The sequence below is a fragment of the Podarcis muralis genome, chromosome 10 (assembly GCF_964188315.1).
Source record: "Podarcis muralis chromosome 10, rPodMur119.hap1.1, whole genome shotgun sequence".
Classification (NCBI taxonomy): Eukaryota; Metazoa; Chordata; class Lepidosauria; order Squamata; family Lacertidae; genus Podarcis; species Podarcis muralis.
In genome coordinates this window covers 21,553,944-21,580,663 of record NC_135664.1, presented here as the reverse complement: position 1 = coordinate 21,580,663, position 26,720 = coordinate 21,553,944, and the positions used below count along the sequence as shown (strand labels likewise).

Genomic DNA, 26,720 nt, shown 5'->3' with positions numbered 1-26,720 from the left:
TTAATTTCTTTATCGCTTTATATTTTTAAGAAAAACCTCAAAGCGGTTTACAGAATATTAAAACATCAGTAAAACAATCTGAAGAAAGTCAAATATAGAGTATATTCTGTCAGATTTTAAAAATGAGATGCTGACACAAATGCAAAAGCAGAAAGAAAAAATTGTAGCGGAATTGGGGAAGAACACAAAAATGGTCACAGAAACGTCTGGCAAATTAAAAGCTTTGTACATTTCTGTGAAAAACTTGGAAAAAATTGAAAAAGAGAACGAAGAAATTCGAGGGGAACAAGAGATAATAAGGGGGGGGGGAATATGAGAGGTTTAGCTGGCAGACAGGGTCAATTTGAGGATTGTCTCGCGGTCTTAGAGATGAGACAAAAATCTAATGTTCTGCGAAGAAGAGGCCTTCCAGAGGCGGAGGGGGCCAAGTTCTTAAAACATACATAGCCAAGACAATTGTGGATTGGTTGGGAGAGGAATTGGAGTATGTTGAAGGATCTATTGACAGTTGCTACAGGGTCCGGTCTAAATCAGCTAAGGCTAAGAAACAGCCTGGAGAATGTTTGGTAACTTTTAACTCTAAGAAATTGAAGGACGCTATAACTGAAGGAATTGAAAGAATTGCAGGCAGAGGGAGAAGGCAGTCAAGAAGTGAGGGGGTTAAACGCAGGACTAGATGAGTACAATCAGGAGTTCTGTCCCCAACCCTCAGGTATGACGACTGAAAACAGCCCTGATGGCAGACAGACAACCATTTGCCAGCCGACCAGTGGAGTTCAAATTACAGCAGCAGCTCGGAGAGAAGGAACGGACATGGAAGCTCCGTGTCTGGGAATGAGGGAGGGGAGGGGCTGACCCCCCCTTAGCCCCCGCTCTCGTCGAATAGGAGGCCTTCAGGACAGATCACGTCACAAGAGGAGGCTGGGCTCCTTTTGGTTTTGCGAGAAGAAGCCTCCTCAGTAGGAACATCTTCACTGATGGACTGACAGCAGCATTCACTGCTCCATGAACTCTGTTGGGGTTTTTTTGCAATAAATCTTTCTAATTAACCACGCTCATTTGTTTCCAAGACTCCCTGACAAATAAAATTGAACATATAATTTTCTTTTTCTTTTTAATAACTAAAATTGAACATATAATTTTCAAACAAAATTTAGATGTAATTTGTCTTCAAGAAACACATATAGCGAGCAAACATAATGGGCAAGTTCCAATCTACCTTCATTACATATTTCTAGGTGCCAGGCAAAAACATTCCTCTCCAGGCCTTTGGCTCGTGAAATAATCTATGACCTTTTAAGCTGGGGAGGTTAGTGCTACTCTGGTATGCATTTTTATATTGTAAACCGCACTGTGATCTTCGAATAAAGGAGGAGGAGGAGGAGGAGGAGGAGGAGGAAGAAGAAGGAGGAGGAGGAGAAGAATGCTCTGGTGTGGATTCACTCTCAGTTTAGACAATTAGACAATGGTTGTCAGGGTTGGGAAGTGTGTGAGCAGACATTGGAATGGGTCCAGAAGACTTGCAATGAATAGTGTTGCCCTCATGCCAAACACCAATGGAGGAAATGGGAAGATTATTTTCAATTATTCCTCCTTCCCCATGTAGCCCCTGCCCTTGTGACAGGGCCGTCTTTACCTGGGGATGCTAAGGGTGCGTTGCACCCAGGCGCCAAATTCTGTGGGGCACCCGCCTCTGAAGCCGCCTAAGCTGTTAACCACGACCTATGGGTGATTGCGTTTGATGGGTCATTTCTGTTCTCTATTGCGGAATAGCTGCACAATCAACGTATCTGGCGACGGCCCCTAGTGGTGTCTTTCATTTTAGCATGATTGCAAAAATGGAAAGACGGAGGCATCGCAGCCGTTTTTTACTTTTTCATGTTAGCGGTTTTTGCTGTCCCCCTCCTTAAAAGCTCAAAAACTCTGAGCTGCCCCTCTTAAAAAAACTCAAGAACTTTGACCTGCTCCCCCCCCCCAAAAAAATTGGGGTGCTGTGCGAATTTTTGAACCCCGGAGCCGCATATGCTAAAGACGGCCCTAACCAGGGTACAGGAACCTAGCCCTGAATTGGCTGCTGCTCTCCAAGATCTCAGGCAGAGAAAGAGAGATCTTTCCCATCACACAAAATCCAATCCCTTTTTAATGAGAAACTAGAGACGGATGGAACAGAGTCTGTGATCTGCTGTGTTCAAAGGATGTACGAGCTATAATCCTAGACCCAAAAGTGAAGAGATGCACTTGGAGACGTGACTGGGAGGAAGGCTAATCCTGTCCTCTTCCCCAAGTAGGTAGCTCCATCCATTCTGGGTCCAGCTGGCTCCTTTCTGAACAGTGCAACTTATGCAAACCACCCTGTTCTTTAAGACTGATAGTCGTGCCTTGCCCTGAGCCCGGCTTCGGCTGGGGAGGGCAGGATATAAATAAAATTTATTATTATTATTATTATTGCTTGCATGGGCCATTGGGTGGTTGGCAACATGTGGGAATGCTTTTTCTGCATTGCCATCCCAAGTGTGGAACTCCTTGAGGCAAGAGGTTAGGGTTTCTGTTTCAATCTCAAGACAGTGCCCTGTCATTAATTGCCCCTTCAGCTCCACCTACTCCAACCCTGGTGGTTTCGTGCCTTATAAAGTACAGGTATAGGGCGCTGTGGTCTAAACCACTGAGCCTCTTGGGCTCGCCAGTCGGAAAGTCGGCAGTTCAAATCCGTACAGTGAGGTGAGCTCCCATTGCTCTGTCCCAGCTCCTGCCAACCTGGCAGTTCAAAAGCATGCCAGTGCAAGTAGATAAATAGGTACCGCTGCGGCAGGAAGGTAAACGGCGTTTCTGTGCACTCTGACACTCGTCACAGTGTCCCATTGCACCAGAAATGGTTTAATCATGTGGGCCACATGACCCGGAAAGGTGTCTGTGGACAAACGCCGGCTCCCTCGCCCTGAAAGCAAGATGAGCGCCGCAATCCCATAGTCCCCTTTCATTGGACTTAACCGTCCAGGGCTCCTTTACCTTTATCTTACAGGGCAGTAAACATATAAAAGAAAATAAATAATATAAAATAGTAGGACCATCCCTCTAGTACACCATACTTTAAAAACACTTCTCTGGGTTTAAATATGTGTATGTGTGTGTGTGTGTGTGTGTGTGTGTGTGTGTGTGTGTAATTTAGCTTCGGGATGCATTCAAATTAATGTGTGCTTGATTATTTCAATCCTCGAGAAGTCTCAGAATGAAAAACAAAGGGAAAGACTGAAAAGACTTAATATTTTACACCATGTTTCTTTATCCTGCATTTCATCTGGTTTTACGAAAGCTTTTTCTGTCGAGCTGTTGTGGGGTGTTGTTGTTGCTTCTTATTAGGGTGATGAATCAACTATTGAGTCGCACCTGCACATCTCTGCAATGCCATGGTAAACGCCTTATTTAGCAATTAGTCAAGAACTGCGGTGTACTTAGGAAAAGATCATTTATTTTTTGCTTATCAGTTGGACCAGAAAGAGCTGGTTCTCAGGCTCCCCAGAGTGAAATATTGTAGGTTAAGAGCTCTAGAACTGTCTAGGCTTGATTTAATGGAGTTTGATTGCTCTACACATAGTACATGTGTTTACTTCCAGATTGTGTTAAAGAGCAGTAACTGATTCTGCTTCTCCACTGGCATTTTAAATAAACAAAGAAAGAAAGGATTAGGACCCAGTTTTAAATCATTTTGTTATTTGAACACACTGCATGTTTTTTTAAAAAAATGGTGATTAAACAGAACATTCATCTGAGATTTAAAAAGAACAAAACGATAATGGGTTAAACGTTTTAAGACACTCAAGTGATTTAAGAGCTTGTTTTAGAAGTCTGGGGTGGCAAGAACCAAATAATTCAGATTCTTTCCCATTCCCAGGCATCTGTCTGTTAAGGACAACTTACAGTGGAATGTTGCCTGGTACACAGCCTTATCTCAACTCTAATGTCCAGATTGTGGACTGCACTAAGGCTGCAACTCTATACAGTGGTACCTCGGGTTACATACGCTTCAGGTTACAGACTCTGCTAACCCAGAAATATTACCTTGGGTTAAGAACTTTGCTTCAGGATGAGAACAGAAATCGTGCTCTGGCAACGCGGCAGCAGCAGGAGGCCCCATTAGCTAAAATGGTGCTTCAGGTTAAGAACAGTTTCACCTTAAGCACGGACCTCCGGAACGAATTAAGTACTTAACCCGAGGTACCACTGTACACATTTACCTGGGAGTAAGTGCCACTGAACTCAATGGAGCTTACTTCCAGGTAAATGGGGAATTATGGTGCAATTTATGCCTTACTCAGAAGTAAGCCCCACCAAATTCAACAAGACTTACTTTGGAGCAGACCAGTACAGAATTGTGTTGAAACTGCAGCACTGTTTTCTAATAATGCTGGTTCAGTCCCCTCATGAAGTTAAGATTGAACCAGTTTCAGAGCTTTGTAAATAAGAGCCAAAATTCTACCATTCAAGCATAGCTAGGCATTCCTCAGGCTCTTAATCTATATTCTACTGGCAAAGACTTCATTTCTTTCCACAAGCTTTGTCTCATGCAGAACGGTATCTAAACACAGAATGCTCCAAAGCAGACTGGAAAGTTGAACAAGACTTGGTCCCAAAGCAGAGAATGAAGTTCTCCATTTCTACCAGCTTCTGAGACTATGGGTGACCAAAATACCTTCAGCAACCCTCTTCTCTCTTTTTTTCCAAAGCCATTAAAAAAAACACCACATTTATTCAAAAGTTACAATACAGCTTTGCCCACTGCCATAATATCACAGAATGATCACTCCAATCTTCAATCCCAATCACTGTGGGATTGTCTAAAAAATGTAGTATGAACACAGACAACTGGGAAACACTGGCCTGCAAGCGCTCCAATTGGAGAACAGCCTTTACCAAAGGTGTCATGGGCTTTGAAGACGCTCAAACTCAGGCTGAAAGGGAGAAACGTGCTAAGAGGAAGGCATCCTTGACAAACCCTCACTGTGATCAACTCCCGCCTGGAAACCTATGCCCCCACTGTGGAAGGACATGTGGATCCAGAATTGGCCTCCATAGTCACTTACGGACTCACTGTTAAGACCGTGTTCATGGAAGACAAACTTACTTGGCTACAAGTGATCGCCAAAGAAGAAAGAGTGGCAATGGGATATTGAGATACGTTCTCCTTGCATCAATGCCGAAATGGCACGGGAAAACAGAAGACTCTTACCCACACGAGCAGCAGAAGGTTCCTTTTCACTGTTCCGCAATAGCCCAACATTCCAACAATGATAAGGAAACAGCAGACGGCAATCATGACTGGGTGGACAACTGGAAAGTAAGTGGAAAGAACAGCTTCCTCTACCCTGAAAGCAAATGAAAACAACAACAGGATCATGCTAACAGAACTGAACCGTGGCTCGTTTTAGAAAATGGTAGTCTTCTGATCAAGGAATGCAGAAACCGTTAGTCTTACCCACTTAATTTTATTTTGATTTTTAATGTGATTCGAATTGTATTTTAAACTAATGGTTTGATTTTGTGTTTTTAATGTATTAGATATTTGGTGTTAGCCGCCCTGAGCCCAGTCTTGGCTGGGGAGGGCGGGGTATAAATAAAATTATTATTATTATTATTATTATTATTATTATTATTATTATTATCATTATCATCATCATCATCATCATCATCATTACATCTACTACTACTACCAGGAGTGTCCTATTAAGAGGCAGTTGTGCCCTTTGAATTTAGATGGAAATGGCCTAACAGCTTTTAGAAACTATGAATTATTCAGTTTCTTAGTTTTGAAATAACTCATTTTCCTGTGTACTTTAAAGTACATATTCCTTAACGCACGGACAATGAATGAACGAACGAACTGAGGCTGCCCTATTGAGATCTCATGAGAGGCAGAGTAATAAAACAGCCATGGAATCAGTGCTCAAGGGACAACCTCAGTTTTCTGGAACCTGTATAAATTATTGTCCCTATTTTGTCCTTCAGGGAAGATTTGAGGGTGCTTAAAAAAAAAAAAAAAGCTCTGTACCTTTTGCTTCTGAAACTGCAATCCCTCAATGGCTTCTCCCTTCTGGGGAAGAAAGAGAGGTTTTCCTTTTTTGGGAAGATCAATCCCTCAACAACTAACAGTGATAGAGAAGTAGAACCTCCATGCTGGGGGCAGTATATCTCTGAATATATAGACTGTGAGTTTACAGCCAGAGGACTGCCGCCTTCAAGCTGCACAAAGGCATTTATTTGAGAACTCTTGAAATTAGAACTGTATTATTATTATTATTATGATGATGCGCGTTTCTTTTTGTGATACCTGAATATATTTCCATGATATATACTGTTGCATTTGGTGTCCTATCTCGATGCATTTTGGTGTTTTGTATATGGTTCATTTTTGTGGTTTAAAATGCTTTGCCCATTTATGCGCATTGCTTAGAGATACACAAGTGAGGAATTCAACGTGGTCCTACGTCAATCATTCCATCAGTGCAATCTGTTCAGCCTGCCAGATGGAACAATCCCCCCTCTTCTCCCCTCATTTGCTGTCCCAAAGCCAATTTGGGGGGCACAGAGGGGAAAGAAGAGGGCGAAATTGAATCCTGCTCTCATTATGCTACTTAAAATGTGGAAATAGCATCAAAAGTATTGTTTAGTTTTGAATATGGAATCTGTATTGCTTTCCTTATATCAATTACTTTCTATTGGGATGTGCAAGTAAGGCATTTGCGTTGTAATTTTTACACTGATTCCTTTTTTGCTAGGCTATGAGTCTTCCGTTGAAAGAGAATACAAATAAATAAAATGCAAACAAGTGAAGAGGAGCTTTCAGCAATTTGGAATAGGGTTGGATGGAGAGGCTCAAGCAATGATTGTTGGTGCAAGAATAGGGATGTTACATTTTTCGACTTTGGGGTTCTGGAGGATGTTGCTGGACTACAATCCCCATCATCCACATTCTTTGGCCAGGCTGGCTGAGGCTGATGGGAGTTGGAGTCCAGCAACAACTGGAGGGCAAGAGACTCCTCACCCAGGGGCTAGACCAGTGTTTCCCAAACTTAGGCTTCCAGCTGTTTTGGGACTACAATTCCCACCATCCCTGCCTAGTAGGACCAGTGGTCAGGGGTGATGGGAACTGTAGTCCGAAAACAGCTAGAGATCCAAGCTTGGGAAATACTGGGCTAGACTCTTCAGAGAAAGAGACCAAGAGGGGCGAGCAAGTGGGGAGGATGCCACCACACCCCACAAACTCGACCGGAACAGAAAGGAAACTTACAGTGAGAAAATGGCCGAAAAAGCCACAAAACGACTACTCCAGCTGAACGAACCCCTAACCCTCTCTAACCTTTGTACTATTCTGACAGAGTGAAAAGTGAGAAGGGTGTGGGAGCATGGACTCCTGTTTAAAGAGGAATCCCCATCCCTTCCCAGGATTCTTGCATCCACCACGCCAAGAATTACTGGAAGCAGAACAGGGAATTGTGGGAAATCCTCACACAGTCGCTGAATGTGATCCTGTTGCCATGCTGAAGGGGGGAGGGAGGTGATGCACACGAAGCTTGCAAAAACCAGGCAGGCTGTCACAAATAACCCCCTCAGACCCATCTCAGTGGGGCATCCATTAGCGCAGTTGCTACCAAAGACCAGAAACTTAAATCCTGGCGATCAGTGTTTGCAACGGGAGCAATACAGTGGTACCTCGGGTTACATACGCTTCAGGTTACATACGCTTCAGGTAACAGACTCCGCTAACCCAGAAATATTACCTTGGGTTAAGAACTTTGCTTCAAGGTGAGAACAGAAATCGTGCTCTGGCAGCGCGGCGGCAGCGTGTGGCCCCATTAGCTAAAGTGGTGCTTCAGGTTAAGAACAGTTTCAGGTTAAGAACGGACCTCCAGAACGAATTAAGTTCTTAACCCGAGGTACCACTGTACCATTGTTAAAAGTTGCCAACAATGCAGGGAGACACCCAGGTTTGTCTTGTGCTGAGATGCAGCCATATATAACGTTGTGGGTTGGAGGAGAGGGGGCGTCACCCAAATCCCCAGGCACCATCAACCCCTCCTGCCCTGTAACACCTTGTTTGCAGGGCAGCAAGTACACTTTGATTCTGTGGAGCTGGGGGCAAGAAAAAACATGCCTTCCTAGCTACTGAAAGCTTGGCTATGCAGTCCCAAGAAAAATTTGTGGAACCTTGTAGCTGTTTGTGCCCTTTGCTCGTGTGAACATGTATCGAGAATTATGGGAACCAGAACCAGGCAGCCACCAGGACTGAAGGAAATCTTCCACAGCAGCACAGAACGGCCACTGAACCCGCTGAGGCAGGAAGAGCTATGAAAAGCTTCCCGTTTACACTGAGTCATCCTGACTCCGGTGTGTCCTTTTGACTCTCGATTCCTGGCTTGGTCCCTGGGCTCTGACTCCATAGCACAACTCCTGGCTCCCCCTCCAACTACTGCCCACTGTGGCTCAAACCTGACAATATTCTCTCACATTGAACACCGAACCACTTTGACAGTCATAGCTTCCCCCAAAGAATCCTGGGAGCAATAATCTGTTAGGAGTGGGAGTGGTCAGGAGATTCCTATTCCCTTCAAAGAACGACATTTCCCATTAGGAATCAAAGAAATTAGCCCTGAGTGCTCACTGGAAGGACAGATCATGAAGCTGAGGCTCCAATACTTTGGCCACCTCATGAGAAGAGAAGACTCCCTGGAAAAGACCCTGATGTTGGGAAAGATTGAGGGCACAAGGAGAAGGGGACGACAGAGGACGAGATGGTTGGACAGTGTTCTCGAAGCTACAAACATGAGCCTGACCAAACTGCGGGAGGCAGTGGAAGACAGGAGTGCCTGGCGTGCTCTGGTCCATGGGGTCACGAAGAGTCGGACACAACTAAACAACTAAACAACAACAAGCCTCTTCCCAGGGAATTCTAGGAATTTTAGCTCTGGGAGGGGAATAGGTTTCTCCTAGCAACTCTTAGCACCCTCAACAAACTACAGTTCTCAGGATTCTATGGAGGGGAAGTCGTGATTGTTAAGGTGTTACACAGTCAAACCTCAGTTGCCGAACGTAATCCATTCCAGAAGCCCGTTTGGCTTCCAAAACATTCAACAACCAAGGTGTGGCTTCTGATTGGTTGCAAGAGCTTCCTGCACTCAAGCAGAAGCCGCGTCAGATGTTCGGCTTCCGAAAAATGTCGGAAACCGGAACATTTACTTCCGGGTTTTCGGCAATTGGGAGCTGAAACGTTCCAAAATGGAGCCCTTTGGAAACCAAGGTTTGACTGCAATGGTGCATTAAATGTATGGTGCAAATGAGACCTTAACCAGGATTATTCTAGCAGTGGGGGTTTTTAAACAGCATCTCAGATAAATTATGCAAAATACCAAAGCCCTTTTCAGAAGCTTTGTGGGACCTCACCCTTCACCCCGCCCCTGCCTAAGTATTCGCATTTCCCTCCTTGTCAGTCTAGTTACATGTGGACAACCATGAGAAGCCTACCTTGTTTCTGCAGTTAAAGTGAGAACATTGTTCAAGTAGTCCCTCATCCAGGCCGAAACGGCTAACACAGTGATGGACATCAACTGAAATAAAACAGGGATTTTATTTAGCAAACGCAATTTAGAGCAGACTCACATTATTAAAACAGCATTACAGGCAGTGTGCGCCGTTGCACAGATCATTCCCCCCCCCCCCCACTTAGTGCTGTGAGCAGATGCGTTGCTAAAGTATTACTTCTCTAAACATGGCAATCTGCTCCTTTCCAATTTACTAATACTTTGGAAGAGCGAGTTTCTCAACGGAGCCGTTTCCGAACTGGCTGCTCTCCCCAAAACTGTGCACCTTGGGGACCCGGTAAGCTTTGAGGTTTTATTTTCTGCTTGTTGTAAGATTAATAACTCCAGCAGAGATTTCATAAGTGAAATCCACAAGGTACCATGATCCGTTTTCCTTCAGACTACTGGCTTTGAGAGACCACTATGTGTATAATTATCGGATTACTCAGGGGAGGGGAGAAATCCTCACTCAAGCTGGCATGTATGGGGAAAGCCACTTGTGTGATTGAAGCTGAATGAATAATATGCAGCTCATCAGAGGCCTGAACTAGGTTAAGATGATGGGGTGTAATAGGATCGATTCCAGCTGTTGAAAAGGTTTTGCCAACTTCTGAACACTCACAGTTTGGTTATCAAACGTGGGCAATCAGGAAAAGCGAAACTAACTTAAGATTTCATATTTTAAGCTATACGTGATTTAAAAAATCATAGAAGTTCAGAATTTGAAGGGGCCGTGGACGTCACCAAATCCCACCCCTTGCTGAGCATAGCAATCTTGTGGCTAAAAGGACTTAAAGTACTCACCTTGATAGAAAGAAAATATATAAACATGCACATGCACAATACTGAAATACAGTGTTCGAAACTCCCATTGTTCTAGGCGCGTTTTGCGCCAGGGAATTTCACTGGCTCAAGCAGTTTCTGAGCTCTGGGCGCAGTACCTGTTAGAATTTCTGCTCCATGATTGCAGTCATGGAATTGTTGTCTTTCACATGACGTGGTATGTTTTGACTCCACAGAGTGGGAAGTGACGGAGACAGGATGTTTGTGTTACTGTGTTCCGTGAAGTGGGACTATTATCCTTTGTTCTTTGCTGTCTGATGCTAGAGAGAGAGGGAGCCATGTTGCAGTGCTCCGTGTGTTTATATGTAAATAAAGTAGATTAGCCAAAGTGCTGAGGTCTTTCATGCAAGTTGCGCAAACTCTGCGGATCCCTAAGTGTGCCAGTGTCTGTTGGCATCGGTCGCTGTGATGTTTGGGCTGAAGAAAGCTTATGAAGCTCCCGAACGATCGACCAGGAGGGAGAGAACATGCCAGTCAGGCATGTGTCTCTGCCAGAATCCTACTCGAGTGTAGGCCAAACTCCTGACAGTGCCATGCCTGAAATTTCAGATTAAAACTGCAGAGTGGAAGGAAAGGAGGATCTTTTTCTGCCTCCCCACTTCCAGCTACTCTCCGAAGACTGGAGAAGAGACCCTCTGAAGAATATTAGGGGGGTGGGCAGGGGAAGGACTAGACCATGTGAAAAATGCACATAATATTTTAGCTGGAGTTCATTCATTTTCAGCTTCGTATTCTTGTTACAAAAAGGCGCACCTACACATTCCGTTTTTGTGCCCGTAAGCTCAGTTTAAGGTGCCATTTAGCTCCTAGCTTTCATATCTTCAGTTTCTAATACTGCTGAAGTAGTAACTAAGGATGAGGCCATGACATTTTAAATTTTGAGCCACAAAAAAAGGACCATATGAACACACCCATTCTGGAAGAGGATCAAATTGAGCTTTCATAATCTCCATTTAGGGAGGTTTGGAGGAAAGTGATTACCTCATCATCTGCTATTATTATTGGTCATTAAATTTATATACAGCCCTTCACCCGATGATCACAGGGCAGTTTACAAAATTAACCTCCTTCAGAACTGGAACACTGATATAGCATCAAAAGGGTAGACTGATCTTAGATAAAGAATGGAAGCAACTGAAGGTTGCTATTGCTATTAGTTTTCTTTATTTTTCCCCAATACAAAATTTTATTGGTTTTTTCCATATTACATCACAATATAAATAAACCAAAGCCATCACCACAGCCTCCCCATCCCCCATATATCCATCAATCAAACCTAATATTCTTTTGTCCCTCCCCCCGCTTCCCTCCGCCCCCACACGATTTCCTCTACATTCTGAGATTACATTTATATTTGCATTTTACAATCTTCTCAAATCTTCTATATATTCTTATTATCTTCCCTTACTGATTTACCTTCCCTCAGATACTTTACAGTTTAATCTAGGCATATTAGCATATCTTTTTTTGAGCAATATTTTACCATATATTCATCAAAACATTCCCACTCCTTTTTTAATTTTTGATTCGATTGGTTTCTTATAATAGCTGTTAGTTTTGCTGGAGTTAAGTATTCATTTAGTTTACAAATCCATTCTTCCCTTAAGCGTAGAGTCTGTGACTTCCACTTAGCAGCAATCACTACTCTAGCTGCTGTAATTGCATATAAGAAGATTCTTTTTCCCCTCCGTGGTATCTCTTCCCCTATCAATCCAAGGAGATGTATCTCTGGGGGTTTTTATTATTGATATTTTCAACATCTTCTTTAATTCTTCTTGTATTACTGTCCAACATTTCTTAATTCCCTCACACCTCCACCACTATTGCTATTTGTTTTCAATGCTTCTACGCAACCCTTCTCCGCCACCCAAAGAAGCGTATATAATATATGCAGATCTTAAGACTGTGGGTCCTGCACCCACATTTAAGAATCCAAAGAAACGTGCAGGATCAGACATTTCCCTGTCCTCTCTCCAGCTCTAACCATAATATTCATGCTCTTAATTAGGCCTTAAATCAGATCCTGATCACTCATTAATTCTGTAAGCATTAGTTATCGGGAGGGGCCTAGAGAGGGAGTCTGGCATAGCTCCATGATTTTCCTGAACAGCTATGGGATTGCAACATGATATATCTACATAGGCTCATGGCAGTTGGCTTGCACATTGTGCATGTAACAGTGGCTGGAAAATAGCCTAATTCTTATTACTAGATTTTTGGGGGGCCATCTACACTACTATTCTGAGGCTGTGAGGTCGAGAAGTCCACACCATGTAAACGGCCATTATTCACCATACGAACCCGCCAGTGACCCAGCTCTCTTCAGAAAGCACAGCACCTGGACTCAGGATCTGGTGGAAACCAAAAGATGACCAAAAGTGAAAGGGATGGGGGGTGCAAGCTATTTGGGGGATTTGGAGATCTCTTTGGAGAAGCCTGGGTGCTTGACGTGATCTACCTATTCAAAACCAGAATCGCCTTTTATCAATTTTATTTCGCCTCTATGGAAATAAAATCCGCAAGTTTCATCGATATCTCTTTAGCCCCCTTAACCGCACCCCCAACTTTGCTTTAAGGAAAGTTAAGCACAGACCTATCGGTTTATCTGGCCTCTCTCGCTGAGCAGTTAACAGCATCAAACTATGACAACAGCACAAAATGTTTCCAGCTGTAACTTCTAATTGCGTCCACGACGCAATTGATTAAGAAACCTCAAGCAGCGCCACTTTATTTTTCACTCTCCGTTCCCTCCAAAAGCAAAGGAAAACAAAGGGGTGACATTGAGTTGCTGGACGAGCAACTATTAATTACATTCGGCAGCAGGCTACACCACAAGCAGCTATGCGGAAGAACCCTGTATATATTTGAGGCAGGAATGTCAGAGAAGCAAAGGAACAGCTGCAACCAGAACCATGCTCCCTTGGCGTGCAGTGGAGCTCCAGCTACGAAACTGGCAAGCACACGCCGGGACGGATGCAAGGCGTTCTTCCCACATCAAGACTCCTCGTCCACTTTTTGCTTCCAGCCTTTTCTTCCTTCCTTGGCACCAAAATGGGCACAAGGCCCTGGAATGACAATGCAAATGGGCATGAAGGCGTAGCCCCAGGGTTGGCAAACTAAGGCCCGGGGGCCAAATCCGGCCCAATCGCCTTCTAAATCCGGCCCACAGACGGTCCGTGAATCAGCGTGTTTTTACATGAATAGAATGTGTCCTTTTATTTAAAATGCATCTCTGGGTTATTTGTGGGGCCTGCCTGGTGTTTTTACATGAGTAGAATGTGTGCTTTTATTTAAAATGCATCTCTCAGTTATTTGTAGGGCATTGGAATTCGTTGTTTCCCCCCCAAAAAATATAGTCCGGCTCCCCACGAGGTCTGAGGGACAGTGGATCGGCCCCCTGCTGAAAAAGTTTGCTGACACCTGGCGTAGCCTCTCTTCACCCTCTCACAGTGCCAGTGAAACCTTGTTTTGTCTCCTGAGGGAGGCGTTCGATATACAGTGGTACTTCTAGATGTGAACAGGATCCGTTCTGGAGCCCCGTTCGCATCTAGAAGCAAACGTCACCCGTGTCCGCACATCTGTGTCTGCGTGTGTCACGTTTCGGCGCTCCTGCGCATGCTCGTGACATCATTTTTAGCCTCTGCGCATGTGCAAGTGGTGAAACCCAGAAGTAGCGCACTCCGTTACTTCTGGGTTGCCAAGGAGTGCAACTCGAACGCGCTCATCCCGAAGCACATTCAACCCAAGGCATGACTGTACACAACGAGTTAGCTTTTGGGCCACACATACTTCTGCTTGTGGGGCAGAAGAAGATCTAGCCAACCGCTAGGTATGACCCCTGCGTTTGGCCTCCAATTCATGGAGAACGATGGCAGGCATAGGAGCCAACTCCTAGGGGCCAAAGGCCCCCCAATAAAACATTTGAGGGGCCATCCAAATGATGTGCATGCGCCACATCTTGTGATCAATTATGGGGGTAAGGCTTACTTGGGTCCCCACAATGTTTTATTCAAGTTGGCACCTCTGATGGTGAGGAACTTCTGATCCCAGCCTCTTTGCACATGCCCACATGTCAAATACTTGAAAAGGCCTTTTTTAATTTTTTTGATTTCAGAAAATGTATACACATTGTAAACAAAAAACAACCTTGAAGTGGTTTGCAAAAAGATAAAACAAAAAGACCAAGAAAATGTTACAACCATACACGCAAACGTTAAAATTTTACTTGGAAACATACAAAGGTTAAAATACTCTCAATCATAACAGCCTCCTAAATGGCCTTACAGTATCTAATTCGCTTATTCCGAAGCTGATAAATTAAGAGAGGAACGTTCTCAATTCAGCAGAAATATTTCTGTGGAGAATTTTATACAGCTTAGAAGAAACTCATTCTGGATACATCCTAGTGGTGATTCTTTCAGCACAGATTTCTGTTGCTCTTTTAAAAGGTTTTGTTTTATGATTTATTTTATTTGGCTTTTGTATTATTTGTTAGGTGCCTTAAAGTGGGGTGTTTTTTAAAAAATATATAGCGATGAGGATTAAAAATTTAAAAATGCATATTTTACATTCTTCCCTTAATAATTGGTTCTACGGAGGCTGTGATTCTGTACTATATATATTTTTGTACTTTGCTTATTAATTTGGTATTAATTTTGACTGATTTAATACTTGCTTGTCTGAAGGCGTCCTCTGTGGGAAGGGATGTCCAGACCAAGTCCAGTTTAAAGATAAGGAACCATAAGAAGGCAGAGCAGGGCTCTTGAAGCTGCCCATCAACAGTTGTTGCTGTTGTTGTTGTTTAGTCATTTAGTCGTGTCCGACACTTCGTGACCCCAAAACAGGCTGAGTAGGCACCAGAGACTCTGGGTTACCCCCAAGATGGGGGGGGGGGGCAGCACAGATCATGTGACATCACACACATCTCCCAACATCATGCAAGTCGGTGTAGCCTTCTGCAACATTGCACTGGGCCCCTCTCAACATGGCGGGAAGGAGGGCTGGGCCCCCTTCAAGCAAATATTGAGGGGGCTGAAGACCCCTCGGCCCCCAGAGTTGGCATGCCTGGCAGAACCATAGCTCACCTTGTCACAGTTTTACCCATTATATCAGACCCTCCAAGTGTCCCTATTTTCCAGGGACAGTTCCCAAATTACAAAAGCCATCCCGGTTTCTGATTTGATCCCGGAATGCCCCGCTTTTCCTTGGTACGTCTCTATTTTCATTGGAGAAATGTTGGAGGGTATGGTAGGACGTCCCTATTTTCATCAGGTAAATATTGAATGGGTATCTGACTCTGAGCCATTTGAAGGCAGCTCTGTAGATGGAAGGTTTTTTTAACGTTTAATGTTTTATTGCATTTATTATATATGTTGGAAGCTGCCAAGAGTGGCTGGGGTAACCAAGACAGATGGGTGGGGTATTATTATTATTATTATTATTATTATTATTATTATTACGGAATAGGATGTCCCTATTTTCATCAGAGAAATGTTGGTGGGTATGTTATATTGATATATATTGTATTCAAATTTTGGTAATTATTTCTAAAATTTGCATCTATCCATATAAATTAGCATAGGCATGCTTTATGCAGATTGGTTTTCTCTTCCATCCTCTTTTTCCAGTGATGTATTTCTTCTTTGTAGGGACGCGGGTGGCGCTGTGGGTAAAACCTCAGCACCTAGGACTTGCCGATCGTATGGTCGGCGGTTCGAATCCCCGCGGTGGGGTGAGCTCCCGTCGTTCGGTCCCAGCTCCTGCCCACCTAGCAGTTTGAAAGCACTCTTAAGTGCAAGTAGATAAATAGGTACCGCTTTATAGCGGGAAGGTAAACGGCGTTTCCGTGTGCTGCGCTGGTGCTGGCTCGCCAGAGCAGCTTCGTCACGCTGGCCACGTGACCCGGAAGTGTCTCCGGACAGCGCTGGCTCCCGGCCTCTTAAGCGAGATGGGCGCGCAACCCTAGAGTCGGACACAACTGGCCCGTATGGGCAGGGGTACCTTTACCTTTTTTTATTTCTTCTTTGTGGGCTCAAAAGTGTATGACAATTGTATTGTATACCTGTCTTCTTTGCTCCATGAATCCCCTTCTTCTCTTTTCTAAAATTCTCCTTTCTAAAGTTCCTTTTTCTTCTTCTTAGCAATGGCGCCAGTCTAGTAATCTCTCTCCGACCCACCCCTTTTCCTTCCATCCTTTCTTTCTGCTTCCTTTCTTTCAACAAAACATATTTATATATATATATAAAGAGAGAGAGAAAGGAGATAACATTCTTCCCTTTTTCTCCAACCAACAGCATTTTGGTAAGCTCTAGCAAAATATTTTTCGTGGCATGCTTCTCTGCACAATACAATTTGTGAGCATATTGAGCAGCAGGAATTTCCCCAGTCATATTGCTTTTCATGTTGGGACTGCATTATCTTACTATTCCGCCGCTTTTGAAAAGTGAGGTTAAAGCAGCAGCATGAAAAAAGTAGGAGCTGCACACTTTCATAAGATGAAGGGAACTAGCTCACCTGCAGGAGTTTGATCCCTTCGCTATGACTAAAATGTCATTTCTCTCTGACATTACCACAGAGCTGCTTAACTGTTCATCTGTTTTTGCTCTAAGGTAAGGACTGCCATAGGCATAACTGTGATGGAAAGCACACTTTCTAGGTGTGTTGCTGTTACAGAATTGTTTGGGGGCATTGATTTTAATTAACTAATCTGTTACCACATTTCTGTACTGCTCTTCATCACATTTGTCCTAATCTTTGTTGATTTTTTTAAACAATAAAAATATAGTCAATGGACCTTCTTGTTTTTTTCTTAGTTACTGAGTTTTCATTTTTCTACATATCAAATTAAACATTTTACAAACTTTGAAACATCCAATGACCTCCCTTCTTCTCCTTCCATGGTTCATATTACAGTTTCCTGCATATTTTACTATAACCATTCAAATCAGTTTTCCACTTTTACATCAAACAAATATTATTTACTCTGTTGAATTTATTGAACGCTGCCAGCGTTTTGAGCTGTGTAAAATTATTTTCCATATATCCAATAAATATTTTCCACTCTACTTTAAGTTGCTTTTTTTTTTTTAGTTTAGTTTCTTTTCCCCTCGTCATCTGGATTCAAGTATTTCTTTTTGAAATTTGAAGGCCTGTGGGCTATCAATAAACTTGAACAGGCTTGCAATATTAGTGGCAGGGTATGTGGATATATGGGGGACGCGGGTGGCGCTGTGGGTAAAAGCCTCAGCGCCTAGGACTTGCCGATCGAAAGGTCGGCGGTTCGAATCCCCGCAGCGGGGTGCACTCCCGTCGTTCGGTCCCAGCGCCTGCCAACCTAGGAGTTCAAAAGCACCCCTAAGTGCAAGTAGATAAATAGGGACCGCTTACTGGCGGGAAGGTAAACGGCGTTTCCGAGTGCGGCTCTGGCTCGCCAGAGCAGCGATGTCACGCTGGCCACGTGACCCGGAAGTGTCTCCGGACAGCGCTGGCCCCCGGCCTATAGAGTGAGATGGGCGCACAACCCTAGAGTCTGGCAAGACTGGCCCGTACGGGCAGGGGTACCTTTACCTTTACCTATGTGGATATATTCATGAGTTTGCAGAATATACCAGTTCAGAGCATTTTTTCTAGAAAATACAGAGAGGCATGAGCATTAGCAGATACAGGCAGTTTAGAAAAGAAACTGAACGAGAAACATAATTCAGCATTTTCAATCCTGGCTCTTCAATTGATGGCAGTTGGTCTACTGACCTTAAGACTAAAAGGTTACTAAGCTAAACATCTGTACTGATGTGCACAGCTTTCCCATAGCACATGTGGAAACCCATATCCCTTTCACGACGAGAAAACTCTCCTCCTTCTTTCAAAACAATGCTCTACTAGTCTAAGGTTGCTTGGGAATTCTTGTCCAACCAAGTCTGTAGACAGATATCTAATATAATTTACCAGATTTCGGGTCAGCCAATGCTGAAGTTAACTTTTAAGACGGGCCCTTTCAAGTGTGTTAATTACACAAGGCACCTGGAACTATGAAGGCATAACTATCAGAATAGAGATGTTTCTTCCCAATATTTATTTTGGTAGAAATTTAGCAGAGAGCTGGCGTAGCAGGCAGGTAGGAAGAAACATGGGATTTCACGAAATAATGGCGTGAGACAATTCCCTATGAACACATACGCTGTCTTTGAAATGTGACAAACTCAGCATCCTATACCCTTTTAAAATGTGGCTCTTTTCTGGGGTGAGGGTGTTATTGGGTTGTTGTTTTTATTGTTTTAATTGTTTTAATATATGTTGTGATCTTTTCTGTGAACCACCCTGAGACCTCTGGGTATAAGGTGGTATATAAACTCTAATAACAATAATAATAATAATAATGCTCTCTAGGCTACACTGGAGTCAATATATTGCTAGCTAGATGATTTTAAAATGTATCTAAAACAGGTTTCTTCTACAGTGGTGCCTCGCAAGACGAAATTAATTCGTTCCGCGAGTTTTTTCGTCTAGCGAATTTTTCGTCTTGCGAATCACGAATTCCCATAGGAATGCATTGAAAATCAATTAATGCGTTCCTATGGTCAAAAAAAGGCCAAACAAAGCCAAATTTGGTACAAGAAGAGTTTATTAAGTGCTCTTTAAAGTCACACATACTGTAAAGAGCATTTCAAAAATTGAAGGAACAATAAATTAAGTTTCTAAACATGACAGAAAAACATTTAAAAATCAACAAAGTGTACAGTACATTTTCTAAGACTCTGGGGGACAACTCGAAGAAGGTTCCTCTTCCACTCTTTGCTTCTTGCTGAAGAACCTGTCCATGGTCTGCTGCTTCATCCGCCTTTTCAGCACCTCCCTGAAAGGCGACATGACCCTCGTATCAAAAGTGTTCACAAGGTCATGTGCCGCGTGCTTGTCAGGGTGGTGCCGCTGTGTAAAAGCCTGCACATCCTTCCACTTCAGGCAAATGTCCCTCAGTTCTTTGGAGGACAGCCGTTCCTCAGTTGCTTCCTGCTCTTCCAGCGAGGCCTGCTCCTGCGCAGCCTCTGCCTGCAGTTCGACCAGCTCCTGGGTGGTCAGCTCGTGGTCGTGCTCCTCCACCAGCTCGCTGATGTCCTCCTCTGTGACCTCCAGGCCCATGGTCCTCCCCAAGGCAACAATGTCCTGCACCACTGTTGACTCTGGTGCATCAGAGTCACTTGGTGCCACACAGTCCGGCCACAGGCTGCGCCAAGCGCAATTCAAATTTCTCTGGCTGATCCCGTTCCAGGCCGTGTTGACCATCTTCAAGCAGGTGACGATGTCGAAGTGGTCCTTCCAGAATTCCCGCAGGGTGATGGTGGTGCAATCAGTCACCTCGAAGCATCGCCTGAAAAGCTCCTTGGTGTAGAGTTTTTTGAAATTGGCGATGAGCTGCTGATCCATCGGCTGGAGCAGTGGCGTGGTGTTAGGCGGCAGGAACATGATGCTGATGAAGCTGAACTCCTCCAGCAAGTCCTCCTCAAGGCCTTTAGGATGAGCAGGAGCATTGTCCATCAGAAGCAAAGCCTTCAGCGGCAGGTCATTGTCCAGCAGGTACTATTTGACAGCAGGGCCAAAAGCATGATTGACCCAGTCCACAAACAGCACACGTGTGACCCAAGCCTTACTGTTGGATCGCCACATGACACTCAGCCACTCCTTGTTGACCTTGTGTTTCTTGAAGGCCCGTGGGTTCTCCGAGTGGTACACCAGCAGGGGCTTGATCTTCAGGTCGCCGCTTGCGTTGGCACAGAAGAGCAGGGTCAGACGGTCCTTCATGGGCTTGTGGCCAGGCAACTTGGCCTCCTCCTGTGTGATGAAAGTCCTTTTGGGCATCCTCTTCCAAAACAGCCCGGTCTCGTCGCAGTTGAAGACCTGCCGTGGAACGTAGCCCTCCGTCTTCACAACCTCCAGGAACTCCGCTGCAAAGTCTTCAGCCGCAGAAACATCAGAACTGGCAGCCTCTCCAAACAGCAGAGTGGCCCAATGGTCACAGAAAATGATAAAAATGCAGAAAAAACACACAAGCTTCCAGATTCTTGCAAACCCTCCCCAACTGTTCCCCCAGCCACCCAGAAATTAAAATCCAGATTTTTTTTAAAAAAACAGCAGAGTGCCCCAATGGTCACAAAAAATCATAAAAATGCAGGGGGGGAAACACAAGCTTCCAGATTCTTGCAAACCCCTCCCCAACACCAAGTCCTTGAATTCCAAACACCCCAACCCAAAATTCAAAACCCCCCAAAAAAGTTTTAAAAGCTTAACTTACCAAATGGCTGCAAAAGTCACCAAAGTCTTTAAAAACCTCAAAAAAGGCTACTATGTACACTGCGTTCTATGAGTTGCTCCTCGAAGTCAAGTCGCAACTGTATTAACGGTGTTAAGAAAAAGGAAACAAACTTGCAAGACGTTTTCGTCTTGCGAAGCAAGCCCATAGGGAAATTCGTCTTGCGAAACAGCTCAAAAAACGGAAAACCCTTTCATCTAGCGAGTTTTCCGTCTTGCGAGGCATTCGTCTTGCGGGGCACCACTGTATATTGCATACAACATTCTTCGCAGAAATCTTCCCAATGAATCGAGACTATTCCTCTCCTGTTTACCAGTTCTGGGACAAGTAAATTAAGTTTCTGTTAAGTCATTTAGGAGACTTCTATGACTGATAAACGGCGTTTCCGTGCACTGCTCTGGTTTGCCAGAAGCAGCTTAGTCATGCTGGCCACATGACCCGGAAGCTGTACGCCGGCTCCCTTGGCCAATAAAGCGAGATGAGCGCCGCAACCCCAGAGTCGGTCACGACTGGACCTAATGGTCAGGGGTCCCTTTACCTTTTATGACTGATAAAGCACAGTAGCTCTCTTTAGCATTTGATCCAAGAGGGCACCAGGTTGGCAAAGGCTGGAAACCCCATTCTAACATCTTTCCCATGATTTGCAAAACCACCCAAAATGAGTGTTTTTACATACCCTTCAACACAGGGACATCCCAACATTTCTCCAATGAAAATAGGGGTGACCTATTCCATGCCCTCCATAATTTCTCTGGTGAAAATAGGGACATCCTAAGGAAAAGCGGGACATTTCGGGATCAAATCAGAAACCGGGATGGCTTCTGTAAATCCGAAACTGTCCCTGGAAAATAGGGACACTTGGACGGTCTGTGTTTAATTTTTATTTTGAGAAGTAGTTGTGAGACATCTGCAATAATCTGTCAGTTTTGGAGACACTGCAAATTCATGCTCAGCAGCATATTATCTGTATTTGATATGCAGAGCCAGAACCACAAATGTGGGAATAGTGTTCAGGGTAATACCCCCCACTCTGAAGGAGGAAAAAAAAACTGGTTACTACCCAGCAGAAGATGACATATAAGTGGAAGTCATCTGGCATCTGGATTATATATTCAATATGCACTTTTGGCTTTTGACTGCAAGGGAAAAAACACATCAGCCCACACAGCATCTGTGCTTCTAATATAATTTGTTCTTCTCAACACTTCCTCCTACTGAATGTTGAAGATTTCCAGACGAATCTGTCTTGCCTGTATCTCCGGGTCCCCAAACCACACACTCCGCAATTTCACAGGAGTTGGGTTAATTTACAAGATAAAAATGCAGAAGGCACTCTCTGCTTTCTTCTCAGTATGCAAAATTAAAGCAGGCATTCAGCAAAACGAGGAGCTCCAACTCCTACACAAAAAGTAATGTGTGCATTGACAACGCAGGAATTTCCCCTCAAAGTACGTCAATAAATCAGAATCGCAAGCCCCTCTGCCTTACAAATTGAAATTTGCTCCCTATTATCGAAGCCTCAGTCCAACTATTGCTTGTACTGGATCCCAAACACTTTGCCTGTGGTTCAGTAGCTCTAATACTGAAAAAATAATTCCCTCACAAACTGGGCCTTTCATGTCCTATTTTACAAGCAAAGAAAAACTCCTCGTGCACAACAGGGAATCCCCAATAATAGGAAGAATATTTCCCGTCATAGAAGAGAACAGGAAGTCCCTGTGCATGCTGGACTTCTGCCCGCATCCCTTGAGTGCAATCCAGCAAAAAGTTTGAAAGCCATTCGTCTTATGCTCCAAACTAATTCACAAATTTGGCAAATTACATTTTGGAATCTTCCTGGAGGTGTGCCGTTTTAAACTGGAGCTGAAGGAATTACCTTTTAAAAAAAAGTCACTGCACAAAAATTGCACCCCGCACACAGAAACCTAGTGCATAAGGAACTGGGCTAAAGTAGAACCATTCACATCTGGTGCGCTATCAGAGATTTGTTTTGTTCTTTTTAGAATGTAAACCCGCACCTGCAATCTGCTGCAATATAGTGGCAAGAAAAAAATTACACTCCATGATTTTGCTGAACATCTCACTCATGTATAATTACCATCAAATTGGGGGGACCAAAGAGCACAGCTAAGTGCTTTTTAAAAAAAAATATTGATACTTACTCAAAGATATACAAAAATACCTACCCATTATCTTTTTATAATATACTGAGATAAAACAGCTACTTAGTCTTATAGGAGAACAAAGTCAGAAGGGAGAAAAAACAAAGGAACAGAAGGCAAGAAAAAAGGAATAGAAAGAAGAATATAGCTAAGTGCTTAAGGCTGCAGCTCTGGACACATTTTCCTGGGAGTAAACCCCACTGAACACAACAGGACTTATTTCTGAGTTGCCATGTGCAGGATTGCACCGTTCCATTTACATTGGTGGGACACACCTAGCTTTCTGTGCCAGCCGACCACAATCAACTGCAGGAGAATAGGAAGTGGAAGCAGAGCTATTGAAAATGGAAATTATTCCTTGCCTGTGTGAGCTTTCCTTTCATAGCCAACAATGGGCACTCTGTATCCTGACAACCTCCGGACGGTGGGCATTATGTGGAACCAAGTTTTACTAAAACCAGTGAACTTATTTCTATGTAATGTGTTGATAGGTAAAGGTAAAGGGACCCCTGACCATTAGGTCCAGTCGTGACCAACTCTGGGGTTGCGGCGCTCATCTCGCTTTATTGGCCAAGGGAGCCAGCGTTTGTCCGCAGACAGCTTTGTCATGTGGCCAGCATGACTAAGCCGCTTCTGGCGAAACCAGAGCAGCGCACGGAAACGCCGTTTGACTTCCCGCCGGAGCGGTACCTATTTATCTACTTGCACTTTGACGTGCTTTTGAACTGCTAGGTTGGCAGGAGCTGGGACCGAACAACGGGAGCTCACCCCGTTGCAGGGATTCAAACCACCAACCTTCTGATCGGCAAGTCCTAGACTCTGTGGTTTAACCCACAGCGCCACCCGGATCCCTAATGTGTTGATAGTCAGCACTTATATTTAACTGCATCTGTAAGCCTGCTTAATGGGATGTAGGTGGCCCTATCTTTCTCTGGAATGTGCCCATTACACAAATCACATTAATTTCTATGAAACTTATTTAAGTGTAAACTTGCTATGAGCTTCCAGATAAAACTCAGGGAAGTTGAAGCAAGCTTTACTGAAATAAATGGAATTTACATTCCAGCAAAGTGTTTGAGATCAAGGTGATAGTCTAAGGTAATCAAACCATATTGAAATTTCTGAGAGAGCACGGAAGACCATTAAAAAAAACAACAGCATCATATGCGACTTAAAATGCCAATATATCAATAATGTTAAGATCCAAAAATTATCTGTAGGTATCAGTTGTGGTATATTATAAACACAACAGTAACCAATTCAACATTTTCTGCTTGTTACAGTCGACTGGCCAAATCACTTCTGGTTTCATTTTAAACCATCAGAATGTTATATAGCCATCACCATGAAATTGCTACTTTACATTTTTTGCTTGATATGCCAGCCTCCGTGATTGCCTTGAAAATAAGTGATGAAGCCACACAGACCAGCATTACGTTTTCAAGCTACATTTCCTCACTTTAAATCAGATATTTGCTTAATTGTATTTATGCCAAAAAAACACAACCCAAAACTAGCAGATACTTTACAAAGTTGGTGCTTTAATGGAGACTTTTTTAAAAAATGTTGTAGCCTAAATGAAAAACATACAAAATATATATTGCTAGCCACGACACTGGAGCAAACTGCAGGATAAAGTTACATCAATTTTTTTATTTTTTCTTGCTTGCTTGCTTTTATATCCTGCACGTTGTTCCCAAGGAATCTACCATCCAGACAATGACCAGATCTAGATCTGCTTAGCTTTTGTGAAGTGATAGCCTTACATGTGACCTCAGACTATACCCTGGGACCCAGGATATTTTTGCATACACATTTTCTCATTGCACTCTGCTTCCAACTTACAGCAGGCAAAATACCTTAGCAGCAAGATAAGGCAAAGTGAATGGCACTAACTACTAAACAACTACTGCAATTCACAGCGATGCGCCCATGCCAATGATAACCAAACAACCAACAAGAGTTTGACACATGGCAGCTTAGTCACCTGTATTACTGCAAACCTGGTATAAACTAGGAATGAGGTGGGAAACTGGTTCCATTTAAATTTTAGTTCACATGGAACAGGAAACCATGGTTTCTGCTAAAACACTATACTGTATTGAGTCTCAGAAGAATTGATGCTTTTGAATTATGGTGCTGGAGGAAACCCTTGAGAGTCCCATGGACTGCAAGAAGATCAAACCTCTCCATTCTTAAGGAAATCAGCCCCGAGTGCTCACTGGAAGGACAGATCCTGAAGCTGAGGCTCCAATACTTTGGCCACCTCATAAGAAGAGAAGACTCCCTGGAAAAGTCTCTGATGCTGGGAAAGATGGAGGGCACAAGGAGAAGGGGACGAGAGGACGAGATGGTTGGACAGTGTTCTTGAAGCTACCAACATGAGTTTGACCAAACTGTGGGAGGCAGTGGAAGACAGAAGTGCCTGGCGCGCTCTGGTCCATGGGGTCACGAAGAGTCGGACACAACTAAACGACTAAACAACAATTGAGTCTCAGGTTCTCACATATACAAACAGGTCCCTTATGAAGCAGAGAAACATTCCATTTTAAACTACCCACGGAGCCCTGTGGTGTCCAAAACTTGGGACACTATGGTTTGTTTAAAGCTGGCATGCTCTGGTCCATGGGGTCATGAAGAGTCGGACATGACTAAACGACTAAACAACAACAGTAATGGTTTATCAACTAGCCAGGATCTGAAAACAGAGTTTAACCCAGCTTGATCTCACCAACTATAATTCAAGCAAACCAAAGTTCCCCACATTTGGACATCACAGGGAACTCTGGTTAGCAGAAATGTTCCATCACACTAGGAAAAGAGGAGGGCAGGAGAAGGATTAAAATAGTGAGGGTTTTGCCAGGTTTTCCATTACATCTGAACCAAACTTAAGTGTCAGAAAGTGAAGTCTGATACAGAAGGCTTCTCCATCAGAAGACATCAAAGGCTAAGTCCGGAAATTGTGTTTCTTTATCTCATGTTGTACAAAATGCTATGGTTTTCACAGGAAAGCGGTAGGGAGATACCCAAAGGAATAGTGGGTTTTTCAAACTTTGATAGAGGTCATGTCTGGCTCAGAATCTTTATTCCCAGTGGAACTATCTATCCGAATTAAGCCAGACTTGGCTCAAGCAGGAGTGCTGCATGCTGTCGATTGTGTTGATATTTCCAAACTCTCCAAATCCTGCGTAATTCTTCTGGCTGATTTTGGATATGAAACAGCCTGATGCTGTTCCTCAGCAATAGTATGTCACTGGTAAATTTAACACGTTACACTGCAGAAGCTACACAGTCACAAATGCACAGGGGTCATAAGAACTTAAGCCTGCCAAATGGTAGCAGCTTCTCATTTGAACATCTGCTTTATTTGAGGGCGGCTGCAAAACAATCTGGTTTTGTATGTGATGCTGCAGAACACAACCAGAAGATGGGAGCCGTTGCCCACCCAATTTTTCTTTTAAATGTCACGAAGCACACAGGATTCATGGAAACAAAATTAAAAAATTCCTTCCAGTAGCACCTTAGAGACCAACTAAGTTTGTTATTGGTATGAACTTTTGTGTGCATGCACACTTCTTCAGATACAGTGGTACCTCAGGTTACATACGCTTCAGGTTACATACACTTCAGGTTACAGACCCCGCTAACCCAGAAATAGTGCTTCAGGTTAAGAACTTTGCTTCAGGATGAGAACAAAAATCGTGCTCCGGCAGCGGGAGGCCCCATTAGCTAAAGTGGTGCTAAGTACAGTTTCAGGTTAAGTACGGACCTCCGGAACGAATTAAGTACTTAACCTGAGGTACCACTGTACTATGCACACGAAAGCTCATACCAATAACAAAC

General features: G+C 43.7%; 1 protein-coding gene across 3 annotated transcripts in view; it reads right to left on the bottom strand.

Moving 5' to 3' along the window:
• The window catches only part of TSPAN12 (tetraspanin 12), an 88,866-nt gene that overhangs the window by 50,774 nt on the left and 11,372 nt on the right, over window positions 1-26,720 (bottom strand). For all 3 annotated transcript variants that reach the window (XM_028746038.2, XM_028746035.2, XM_028746037.2), the window contains exons 3-4: window positions 9,514-9,596; window positions 5,225-5,360 (exon numbers count right to left, since the gene is read on the bottom strand). In XM_028746038.2, coding sequence (XP_028601871.2) covers window positions 5,225-5,360; window positions 9,514-9,596 — 219 coding nt within the window. The remainder of the gene's footprint in view (window positions 1-5,224; window positions 5,361-9,513; window positions 9,597-26,720) is intronic.